This window comes from Aedes albopictus, chromosome 2 (genome assembly GCF_035046485.1).
Source record: "Aedes albopictus strain Foshan chromosome 2, AalbF5, whole genome shotgun sequence".
In the NCBI taxonomy this organism is placed as follows: domain Eukaryota; kingdom Metazoa; phylum Arthropoda; class Insecta; order Diptera; family Culicidae; genus Aedes; species Aedes albopictus.
Window position 1 is genome coordinate 230,670,353 of NC_085137.1, and position 12,510 is coordinate 230,682,862.

General features: G+C 44.6%; 1 protein-coding gene across 1 annotated transcript; it reads right to left on the reverse strand.

The window, feature by feature from the left end:
- Window positions 1–7,605: 7,605 nt before the first annotated feature.
- On the reverse strand, window positions 7,606–11,875 carry LOC134286385 (uncharacterized). Its single transcript, XM_062847997.1, has 4 exons — window positions 11,609–11,875; window positions 8,447–10,766; window positions 8,291–8,345; window positions 7,606–8,179 (listed from the first exon to the last, which is right to left on the reverse strand). The coding sequence occupies exons 1-4, from the start codon at window positions 11,873–11,875 to the stop codon at window positions 7,606–7,608; spliced, it is 3,216 nt and encodes a 1,071-aa protein (XP_062703981.1).
- Window positions 11,876–12,510: the final 635 nt, after the last annotated feature.

Here is a 12,510-nt window from a genome sequence, read left to right on the forward strand (position 1 = left end):
CACGCGTGGAAGTCGAACGCCGCGGCTTAGCATCGAGCAGCTGCGTAGCGTAGAAGTGGCTCAGGATTACGCGCAGCAGCTAACAGTGGCCCTACCAACGGAAGAGCAGCTTGGTGCAGCCACACTTGAAGATGACTGGAGGGACATCCGATCCGCCATAGGTATCCATACCTCGGCTACAGCACTAGGCTTCGCGACTCCGAATCATAGAAACGACGGCGAATATGAACAGTTGAAAAAACGAGAAGAATGCAGCGTGGGCGAAAATGTTACAACACCATACGAAGGCGAATGTGGCATGTTATAGACAGGCGCGGAACAGGCAAAACTCAGTCTTCCGGATGGAGAAGCGCCAGCAGGAAGAACGAGATCGCGAAGCGATGGAAGAGCTGTACCGCGCTAAGGACACACGAAAGTTCTACAAGAAGCTGAACCGCTCGCGCAGAGGCTTTGTGCCACAAGCCGACATGTGCCGAGATAATCACGGGAATATTCTCACGAGCGAGCGTGAGGTGGTCGAGAGGTGGCGGCAGCATTACGATGAGCACCTCAATGGCGACGTTGCAAGTACCGAAGGTGGCGTGGTAACAGATCTAGGAGTATGTGCACAGGACGAAAGACTTCCGGCCCCTGACCTTCAAGAGATTGAGGAGGAGGTTGGCCGGTTGAAAAACAACAAAGCCGCTGGAGCAGATCAACTACCAAGCGAGCTTCTAAAATACGGCGGTGAAGCACTGGTGAGAGCACTACACTGGGTCATTACCAAGATTTGGGAGGAGAAAGTATTACCGGAGGAATGGATAGAAGGTATCGTGTGTCCCACCTACAAAAAGGGCTACAAGTTGGATTGCGGGAACTACCGAGCGTTCACACTACTAAGCGCTGCCTACAAGATACTCTCTCAAATTTTATGCCGCCGTCTATCACCGATTGCAAGAGAGTTCGTGGGGCAATATCAGGCTAGATTCATGGGTGAACGCGCTACAACAGACCAGATGTTCGCCATCCGCCAGGTGTTGCAGAAATGCCGCGAATACAACGTGCCCAGACATCACTTGTTCATCGATTTCAAATCCGCGTATGATACAATCGATCGAGAACAGCAATGGCAGGTTATGCACGAATACGGATTCCTGAATAAACTGATACGAATGATCTAGGCTACGATGGATCGAGTGATGTGCGTAGTTCGAGTATCAGGGACACTCTCGAGTCCCTTCGAATCTCGCAGAGGGTTACGGCAAGGTGCTTTCGTGCTTGCTGTTCAACATTGCATTAGAAGGTGTAATAAGGAGAGCGGGGATAACACGAATGGGACGATTTTCACGAAGTCCGGTCAGCTGCTTGGTTTCGCTGATGATGTTGATATTATAGCTCGTAAATTTGAGACGATGGCGGAAACGTACATCCGACTAAAGAGTACAGCCAGGCGAATCCGAATCGGGTTAGTCATTAATGTGTCGAAGACAAAGTACATGATGGCAAAGGGCTCCAGAGATTAATCACCGCGCCCGCCACCCTGAATTTATACCGATGGTGATAAAATCGAGGTGGTTGAAGAATTCGTGTACTTGGGCTCACTGGTGTCCGCCGACAACGACACCACACGCTCAGAAATCCGTTCTGATAAACGTGAACAAACAAACGCAAATATGAGAACAAGTAAATATGCACCGTGAACTGGAACTAGTGCCAGCTGTCAATATGAGCGTTCTAGAAAACGTGAACTCTAGTTCATGGTGTACATTTCTTATTGTTGTTATCGTTGCTATGCATAGTTCCCGTTGCCGTGACTGGGAGTTCACGTATATCGGAACGGATTTTTTTGCGTGCAGCAGAGAAATTCGGGGGCGCATTATGGCAGGAAATCGTGTTTACTTTGGACTCCGCAGAACTCTACGATCGAACAAATTTCACCGTAACACGAAGTTTACTATCTACAAAACGCTGATAAGACCGGTAGTTTTCTATGACCACGAAACATGGACCCTACGTGCAGAGGACTAACGCGCCCTTGGAGTTTTCGAACGGAAGGTGTTGCATACCATCTACGGCGGAGTGCAGATGGAAGACGGGAATTGGAGAAGGCGAATGAACCACGAGCTGCATCAGCAGCTGAGAGAACCAACCATTGTCCATACCGCGAAAATCGGGAGGCTACGGTGGGCGGGTCACGTCATCAGGATGTCGGATAGCAACCCGACTAAAATGGTTCTCGAGAGTCATCCGACTGGTACAAAAAGACGTGATGCGCAGCGAGCTAGATGGGTCGATCAGGAGGAGGACGATCTGCGGACCCTTCGTGGAACTGGAGACACAATGCCATGGACCGAGTAGAATGGAGTCAGCTACTATGTACAGCAACAGCAGAGGCCACTCAGGCCTTAGCTAAGGAATCCGCTACTGAGCGGTTGTCACACTAGACAAACGCATCAAAGGGTTTTTTTTAAGGAGGTACTCTTCAATTAATTTTTACAATCTTTAATGACGCTATATTTTAGGGCTTCCCCGACCCATATTCCACAGTGCATTTTTCTATTTCTTCTAGTAATAAAGATGGTTCTACTTTATAATTCCACATTTAAAAATGGTAGGGTGTAGCTGAAATTCTGTTGTTCCTGTTCGAACTTCGTGCAAACTAGTCTTGACTAACAATAAAGCTAGATTATTTATACCACAGGAATCGTGATTCTACTCAATCATCATTAACTTCATCGCACCCCCGTTCAAAAGTCGAGAAATCGCAAAAAGCCACGTGCTACACTGCAATACCATATGCGCCTGCAACTCCTACGCATTTAAACTCGATCGAAACAAGCCCCTGCCCTGTATATTTACCGCACCCAAAGCAGCCACTCGGTGATTTAATGGTCATCTGGACTATCATTTGCGCGCGGTCATCCCTCGTTCCTATGTCCCAGTGGTATCCTTTTTCCAGTTACACCTTTCTGTTTGAGCAACTGGCCAAACGGGAGACACATCTGACGGTTGTTGTTCGTTTGTGTCGTATAATCGAGGGTAGCTAGCCTCTGCTGATACCGTGTTGTCGGCGCTCGTCGTTTTCAGGTTCCACATTGAAAGCTGATTTATTTTTACGACTTTTCAACTGACTTCTTCCTCACGCGCGCGCGGCTGGCCGGCCGGTGACTGATGAACACATTTTCTAACCCTCATCATGACGTGTCCACTTCACTTGTTTGCACTGACCGGCAGCAGTCTGCCCGTTGCAGTAGTGAAAGGATAACGTGAACAAGAATAACCGGACACCTCGTGTTTCCTCCAGTCAGTGGGTTGCATCTGCTTTTCACGGAATGGACAACAACGGCACCAGTCAGTCAGTCAGCTCCTTGTCTATAGCAAGAACGAGACGGGGTTGCGCTGCATAGTTGGAAGGAATAACATAACTTTCGGTGTATTTATCTCTATTACATTATTCGGCAGTTTTGCTTACGACCGGACACTAGCCACCGACCGTCGCCGCCGTAACCAAAACAGTTATTAAATATTATTCCGGTTCTTCGGATGCGACGAAGAGGGGACTAGAATTGGGTGCGGTTCCAGCTTGCAAGTCTAGGGCGAGGGTGAATGAAAACACCCGATCTGATTATATGTATTGAAAAGGTAAAAAAGGAAATTATTAGCGATTGTGAGATGACCATCGCTTTCTAGTTTATTCATTAGCATTAGCATACTTCCGAATCGTAACTTCCGTATGGTATGACGTTATGAATCATGTTGATCAATCAACCTTCCATCTACATCTCCTTTTTATTAATCTTCTTCTAATCACTGGTGTACAAAGCAGGGATGTTTCCGATCACCTGGCAATCGTTTGACTCATTTGTCCATAACTCAGTTCAGAAACCTAATAGGGTATGTGTGCCATCAGTAATCTCACGCTCCCATATTCATCCTATTCAAAAACAAGCGATTACGGCACCGATTGATTCCGTTCTTTTTGTTTTCATGCGTGCTCACTTCTAACAAAAAATACAAAAATAAGAAACAAAACAAACAACGCTTCAATCCTTTGTTTTTCGTAGGATGAAAATGGGAGCCACATGCTTGTTACGTTTGTAAATTAGTTGTGACGTATGTAAAGTAGTTTTAAGAATTTTCCATGAATTGGAGAATGCAATTCATAGAAAATTCTTCGATTGTTGCATGGAGTGTGTTACGTTTGTAAATAGTTGTGAACATATTGTCAGTTAATTTTCTGTTTTGTACTGTGATTTGTTCATTTGCCCCTAAATTTTAATATGCATTTGTAGCGCTCCAAACATTTCAGGAGCGAACCAGCACAAAACACGCAAGCCGTCCCCTAACACGGACATCAAATTGTAGACGGTCTTGTGTTGTTGCCCAAATCAGGATGCCCCCTTAGGATAAGAAAATCCTAGACCAAATCGAGCTATGAATGCCGCAACAGATGCTGCGAACTAAAAGGCGAACTGCCAGAAAAAATACGATTACAGGATTGACTGATGGACCTAGAACAAAAATGAAACCTCGTCATCCTGGGATTGGACTACGTTATCTATTTGGATAACTGGGCACAATTTATGTTATGTGTTGCATGTTTGTGTTTTGTGCATTTGTAATGTTCCATTTTGTTTTTCGTATCTAAGTTCCCAGACGTGGGGCCTGATACGGAAAATAAAATGTGCATTTATGAGGTTCCAATGTACTATTCGTTATATTTTGTGATTATCATTATTCGTTATATTTGTGATGTTTCTAATTTATGCATTTATAAGGTTCTATGTTTTGTGATATGTTAATCCTTTGTAATAATTAATTTCTTCTATTTTTGTAACATGGCGCCCCACGTTGGGCGCCATGTTACAAAATACAACATAGAACCCTACAAATGCAAGGGCCCCACGTTGGGCGCCATGTTACAAAAATAGAAGAAATTAATTATTACAAAGGATTAACATATCACAAAACATAGAACCTTATAAATGCATAAATTAGAAACATCACAAATGGACACAACACAACACAGAACATAAATTTGCCCTGTCATCCAGATGGATAACATCTTCCGATCACAGGATGACGAGGTTTCATGCATTGGTTTGGGTCCATCAGTCATCCTGGAATTGTATTTTAGTTGGCATTTTGCCTTTTAGTTCACAGCATTTGTCGCTGTGTTCATAGCTTGGTTTTGTCTAGGAAAACTAATCCTAGACAACCTCACAAATTGACATAACACTCAACACGACACAAAACATCTATGTGCCCTGTTATCCATCCGGATAACTCCTTCCGATCACAGGATGACGAGGTTTCATTTATTGATTTGGATCCGTCAGTCATTGTTACAAATAAAAAAAATATAATAATAGCCCGCGTTGGGTGCCAAATTACGGACAAACAATGATAGAACCCTATAAATGCTCTATTTTATTTTTCATTACGAAAAATAAATAGAACATTTCAGATGCACATTAAAATATAATTACACGAATTCACATTTACAACACAAAACATAAAAGTGGCCAGTTATCCTCAAAGGAATAACAATTTACGATCACAGGATGACGAGGTTACATTTATTGGTTTTGGTCCATCAGTCAATCCTGAAACAGTGTTTTGTTTGGCTGATTTCATTTTTGTTAGCAGTATTTATTCTGTTTTCATAGCTTATTTGTGTCTAGGAAAACTAGTCCTAATTGGCCATCCCGTTTCGGGTTTCGATACTAGAGCTCTATGACTTGAAGTCTGTGTCAGGGAAAGGTTTACGTCTCTAGTAATTAATCGCGGCCCGAAATGGCCTGAATGTTGGCAATCGAAATAGGATTGCAATTCATGGGCCTCTATTCTGCCAGAACCCTATAAATGTTAATTAATACTAGGGCAATATTTACAAGTTAAAATTCAACATGTAACACAAAGGACGCAAGAATATTAAACTTTGAACACATTAAACAATTATTCTGTCTTATTAATGTAACAAATATTTATACCCGTAACATGCTTAATAAGGGAACAAATACCCTACATGAATTGTGGTGTTCGGCAAAGTTACAGATTAGTGTTTTTCTACAATTATCACCAAGGACGCCATATTCTAACTAGAGCGCTAGAACCACCTACTCATACTCAACGATCGAAAAATCCGATCGTTTAGTATGAGTAGCTGGTATTAACACTTTTACGACGTAAATATAAGAGTTAGAATATGGTGTCCTTGGTGATAATTGTGGGAAAACACTTATCTATAACTTTGCCGAACACAACATTCCAATATAGGGCTTCTGAACTGAGTTAGGGTAAGTGTACCAATTATGGCTATAGTACCAATTATTCGCCATAGTTGGTTTTCACCCTTTAACGATGTAAATCAACACGGAAAAAATTGTGAACAACCGATGACGTTCACAAAAGATGGTGACACTCATTTAAACTCCACATTTTGCTCAAATTATGGTAGAAATAAATCATTTTCCTTAAAATGTCGGCTTCCTTGCACCTAATATCGCCATAATGTACCAGTTATGGCTAATCCCGTAAGGAATACATGCAAATAGTGCGAAAAGGAACCGAAGTTAAAAAATGTAGCCATAACTGGTTCAGGGTTCCTATCATTGTTACACGTTGTAATAAATACTAAAAGAAGTTTTGGCTCTGTTTCTATAGTTTTCCTGTAAAGTATGGAAACTAAGCTATCTTTTAACATATTGTTGACATTCGTTGGTCCTCTCGTTATTTTTGTACAAATAGTTTTCCTTAGGTAGTGCCATAATTGGTACAGGCACCCTATAAACAAATGAGATAAACGATTGCCAAGTGATCGAAAATATCCTAGGTAAAAAGGATTCTTGAATTACGGTGTAATAAAAACTGTTTCGCAGTTCGGGATTTTCCGCAAAACTCGACTGGAAAAGATTGTTTATTATACAAAGCGAATTCATTCATAAATTTTAGAGTTACTTACAAATTAGTTTCCTCACTATGCGAAATCCAATAAGAATTCCTGCTGCCGTATATGAGGTTACGTAATCTACAAGTTGAAGGTTTCAGTTAGATATTTCACAACAATATAACATTCCTTACTTACATATCCGTACTAGTTAGGTTACAATTTAAGATTTCTGATCGCTTGTAGTTGTAATAATAATTTTAAGCTGTAATTTTAGTAATAGTTCATTATACATATGTGCATGTTCTAGGGTAGTTTTAATTGCATGATATTTACTTAAACACTTGAAATTTGAGATCTACAAACCTTTTAGTATGTTAAGCTTAGAATAACGAATTCATTGGCGTGGTAATCAAATATTAATAGAATAAAAAAAAACAGGATAATTCGACTTAAATAATTTAGCTTGATCGTTAGCTATTCACTCTCACAAAGTTGTTTATCATTCTCTTCTATTTTGCTGATGTCATCCTTGAGGCATCTGCCAACGACGTGCCAACGATGACATTTCACCGCAACGCGTCGTCTATCGTACGCGCCGCCTCAGTGTAGCCCCGATCCAAAGGGCCTATCGGACGCAATCCGTAACACCCCGACCCGTAATTGCCTAGACGTCTGGACATCGACTTTCCTCACTTGACCATCCTTTGCCGGATCTTCACAACTCGGCCTCGTAATCACCCATTTCGGACAGTTTCATCTACGATGACTACCGGGTCGTCTACTTGAAGTGGGCGGACATCGCTGAACCACTTGGTTCGACGAGCAATTGTCGGAAGATATCCTTGGATCCATCGCTTCCAAAATTGATTTAACAGCTGTTGCATCAACTTCCAGTTTAGCCGTAGAGGCACCTCTTCATCAACAGGTATCCTCGATGACGTGTTGGTCCCACTCGAACTCATTAACAGGAAATTGTTCGGAGTAACTGCTTCTTCTGCCGACGGTACACATGTTAGAGGATGGGAGTTCACCATCATTCCAGCCTGGGCCAAGAAGGTCATAAGCTTCTCATCGTTCAGATGTTGTCTGTGGTGCAATGATTTGAACGCTTCTTTGATTGAGCGAACCTTTCGCTCCCACACACCACCCATGTGGGGAGCGGATGGAGGGTTGAAAACCCATTCGATTTCTTCGTTGGTGAATATAGCCGCTAGCTCCCGATTGATGGCTCTTGTTTCATTGACAAGCTCGCGGGCGGCTCCACGAAAGTTAGTGCCACTGTCGCTGAAAATTTTCTGCGGAGCACCTCTTCGGGAAATAAAACGGCGAATCACCATTTTACAGGCTTCTGCTGATAGCGAATGCACTACTTCCACGTGTACAGCCCGCACGGTCAAGCACGTAGATAGTGCTACCCACCTCTTCTCGTTACTCCGACGATGCTTCACTATCAACGGCCCAAAGTAGTCCAGGCCTGTAAATGTGAACGGACGAACGTTAGGCTTCAATCTGGGAAGTGGTAGATCCGCCATTCTTGGTTCGGCCGGCTTCGCTCGATAAACCTTGCACCACTACACTGCTTTACTACGTTTTTCACTACGGAACGAACTCTGGCGATGTAATAGCGTTGACGCAACTCGTTGACGACGGTATCGACGTTAGCGTGTCCATAGCGTTGATGATACTTGTAGATCATCAGTTCGGTGACGTGACTTCTCCTTGGAACGATCACTGGGTTTTGAAAGTCGTAGGAATAGTAGATGGCAGCATCATTAATACGGCTACGCATCCTCAGAACACCTTCGTCGTCCAAAAATGGGGACAGCTTTTTGAGGAGACTGCTTCTTTCCAATGGCGTCTGTTGGTCGCTGGGAAGCTCGAAATTCTTGAGAAGAGTGGCGATTTCTGCGGTGTACTCCACACTTTGGATAACTCGCCAAACACTTCTTTCAGCCGCCGCATAATCTTTCTGCTCCAAGACTGCAACTCTGCTCTTGGTCATCACTCTTGGTGATGATCGACAACGATGAACGAAATGATACAAGTAGCCGATGTTCTTGAGCAGATCTCCCCAACTGGAAAACTTCGTGAAGTCTACGACGAAATCGCAAACTGCTACGTGGTGATTGACTACTCTGACTTCTTCCTGTGGCTCCGCATACTTAGCTGGTTGACGTGGCCACTCACTTTCTGCGCGATACAAGAATTCAGGTCCCGTGAACCACGGAATGGCTGGATCGAAGCAGGGTCCACTTCCCCACTTTGTACCCTTGTCCGCAACGTTCAAACTCGATGGTACGTAGTGCCACTCCTCCACGCGTGTCTCTGTCTGAATTTCGATAACTCTAAAAGCTACAAATTGCCGATAATTTCGTGGGTCTACTCTCAACCAAGCCAGAACGGTTGTTGCATCCGTCCACATGTACCGTTTCTTGACAGGTATTGAGTGATTCTCCAGAACACTTTTAAGCAGTCGCACTCCGATTACTCTGGCACTCAGTTCATTTCTTGGAATTGATTGCGTTTGTAATGGTGTCACTTTCGTCTTTGCTGCTACTAGGGCACAACGTGACGAGCCATTGTCGATGATCCTAAAATACGCTGCGGCGCAGTACGCTTTCAGGCTAGCGTCGACGAAAACGTGGATTTCAATAGAATCGTAACTGGCCGGGTCATAGTTCGGGAAGTAGCATCGCGGAACTTCAACCTGCGTCAGGTTTGGAACTAGTCTCACCCAGCGCTGCCAGCTTTCGAAGTCTTCCGCCGTTATTGGATCATCCCACGATACGCGAGATCTCCACACGTCCTGGATAAGGATTTTTCCGTGCACAGTGTAGATAGCTACGATGCCCAGAGGATCAAAATGGCTCATAACCACGCGAAGAACTTGTCGTTTAGTAGGAACGATGACTCCTGTCAACAACGGCAGAAGATCTTCACGAAATTGTGTATCGAACACGAATAAATCGTCCTTGGGGTCCCATCTCATTATTAGGACTCGTTCGGCAATCGTAGATTTTTCCACCGAGAAGGATTTCGCAGTTTCGTTGATGTCGGCCCCGACCCGTCGAAGAACGTCCTCGGAATTGGACTGCCAGTTTCGAAGTTCGAATCCAGCCTGGTCGAAAATCCAGCGCACCTCGTTGACTATACGGACCATCTCTTCGATACTGTCTCTGTTATCCAGGAAATCGTCGACGTAGGTTTTGTTGATGATTGCCGAGGCCGCATCTGGATACAGATCCTTGTACTCCTCAGCGTTTGCATTCTTCACATGTTGAGCAAGACACGGAGAACACGATGTTCCGAAAACTACGACGTCCATTACGTAGATTATCGGTGCTTGTTCCGGATCTGTCCGGAATAGAAAACGTTGAGCCCGCCTGTCTTCCTGTCTAACCAGCAGCTGGTGAAACATTTTTCGTACGTCTCCAACTGCAGCATATTGTCGTTGCCGGAATCCGTACATGACCTTCAGAAGTGGAGTCAAAAGGTCTGGTCCAGTGAGCAGCATTGAGTTGAGTGATGTGTTTCCGATGCGTGCCGCCGCGTCCCATACAATTCGTACTTTCCCGGGTTTCCGGGGATTCTGGACGATGCCAATGGGAAGATACCATACCCGACGTTGGTCGGAATCTCGTAGCTCGTCCTCAGTAGCCTTGTGGGCGTATCCGCGATCCAGATACTCGTCAATCTGCTCTAACACCTTCATTTTCAGAGCTGGGTCTTCTCCGAGCTTCTTCTCCAAACAAACCATCCGTCGTTCCGCCATTTTGTAGCTACCAGGAAGTTCGAAGTCGTCGCTTTTCCATAACAGGCCACATTCGAATCTTCCTGAGTCAGTGCGGCGAGTAGTTTGGGCCAAGATCTGCCTAGCTCGCTGATCTTCAGGTGACTGTAAAGGCATCGTAGGGTTAACACCAATGGTTTCTACCGAAAAGTAGTCGTTAACGAGATTGTGAAGAGTCTCGTCTTCATTACAATTGCATACGTGCAGCATGACGCGATCAGTCCGTTGTTGTCCTCCTTGTGCTCCTCCGAAAATCGTCCACCCAAGTCTCGTTGTGACAGCTATTGGTTCCCTGCTTCGTCTCTCGCGTTTGTCCAGTGTCAGCTTCAACGCCGCGTTATCTAGTCCAATGAGAACCTTGGGCACCGCATTCAAAAAGCTTCGTACTGGAAGTCCCCTTAAGACGAAACTGGAAGCATTTTCTCATTTTTTTGGTTTATGATTTTTCATTAAATAACGAAGCAATATTTTCAAAATCGCTTTTCGTGCACATGTAGAGCATGGATCAAGGTATCTTCTGATTTTTTTTGTGGTGGAAAAAGTTTTCCATTTTTGCAGAAACCATTTTTTTGTGAAATTTTATTCAAAAATGGTTTCTGCAAAAACGATAAACATTTTCCACCACGAAAAAAAATAGGGGATACCTTGATCCATACTCTACATGTGCACGAAAACCGATTTTGAAAATATTGCTTCGTTATTTTATAGAAAATCAAAAACCAAAAAGTGAGGAAATGGATCCAGTTTCGCCTTAAGTGTGGGATTTCCTTGGAGACTTTCTCATAGTCCAGGCTTTGTTGAGGCAGATCCAAGTGAGGCACGGTTTGGACTTCGGACATGGTATACTCCGGTCCACCATGGACGCCCGAAATGCGCAGCTCAACTTGTCGTGATGTCGGTTCTTTTCTTTTAACGCTACCGGTCCATTGGATGCATAATGAACTTACGTTACCCTGCAATCCAAGCTCATCGGCAATTTCCTCTTCCATCAGCGTGAGGTTGGATCCGTTATCCAGGAAAGCGAAGGTCAAGACAGATTTCCCGTTACTAGAGAGAATGACGGGAAGTACCTTGAACAGTACGCCGGCTTGTCGTGAACAGTGGGCGAAAGTAACACCACGCTGCTGGACGCTGCTGTTGGTTTTCGGTTTCGAGGGATGCAGAAGTTTATGATGCGGTTCTGCACAGTCATCGACCTCGCATGGCTGCTTCATTCTGCATGGCCATGCAGAAGCCCCCAATCTAGCCGAAGACTTGAGGGCAACTTCCCTACAAGTTCTGACAATAGCATCGGATTCGACAAATGATCCTGCAAATTTGCAGCCTCGATGTAGGTTACCAAGTTCCTGATCTCCCTGCCGAAGTTAATTAACGTGTCGAGTTTGTTAACGTTCGGAGCAGGAGCGTGTCGAATCTTTACCAGGAGGCAATGAACCAGCTGTTCTGGCCGTCCGCATTCTTCCCGCAGTGTCTCAATAATCTCGGGTAGCGCAGCCGGCAGCGTTAGGATGCTGAGAACTTTCTCCCTGGCACCTCAACCAAGCATTTCTGAAGCCTGGCCAGGTTCTCGTCCGGCTGAATCCCACACATGGCCGTCGTGGACTCATATGCGCTAATGAACATTGGCCACTCAAGGGGATCACCAGAAAATCTGGGAAGATCGCGGGATACAACTTGACGGGCGGCTAAATGTTGTGCACTCAAAACTCCTTCAGCAGTTGGCGCAGGGTAGAAGCTCGGAGCTTGGCCTGCAAAAGACTGCTGAGTGTTATGTCCAGGCTCCCGCTGAACTTGCGTCGTGTTGGTTCTTATTGTGGCTTCCTGCACCGTATTCGACCGCTGATGTGCT

Excerpts from the sequence above, each read along its gene's own strand:
- LOC134286385 (XM_062847997.1), bottom strand. The coding sequence starts at position 11,875 with ATGAAGCAGCCATGCGAGGTCGATGACTGTGCAGAACCGCATCATAAA. Across the intron at positions 8,346-8,446 it reads GAAAAACGTAGTAAAGCAGT|GCCTGGACTACTTTGGGCCG; the intron begins GTAGTGGTGCAA and ends TCACATTTACAG. Across the intron at positions 8,180-8,290 it reads CGTCGGAGTAACGAGAAGAG|AGGTGCTCCGCAGAAAATTT; the intron begins GTGGGTAGCACT and ends TATTTCCCGAAG.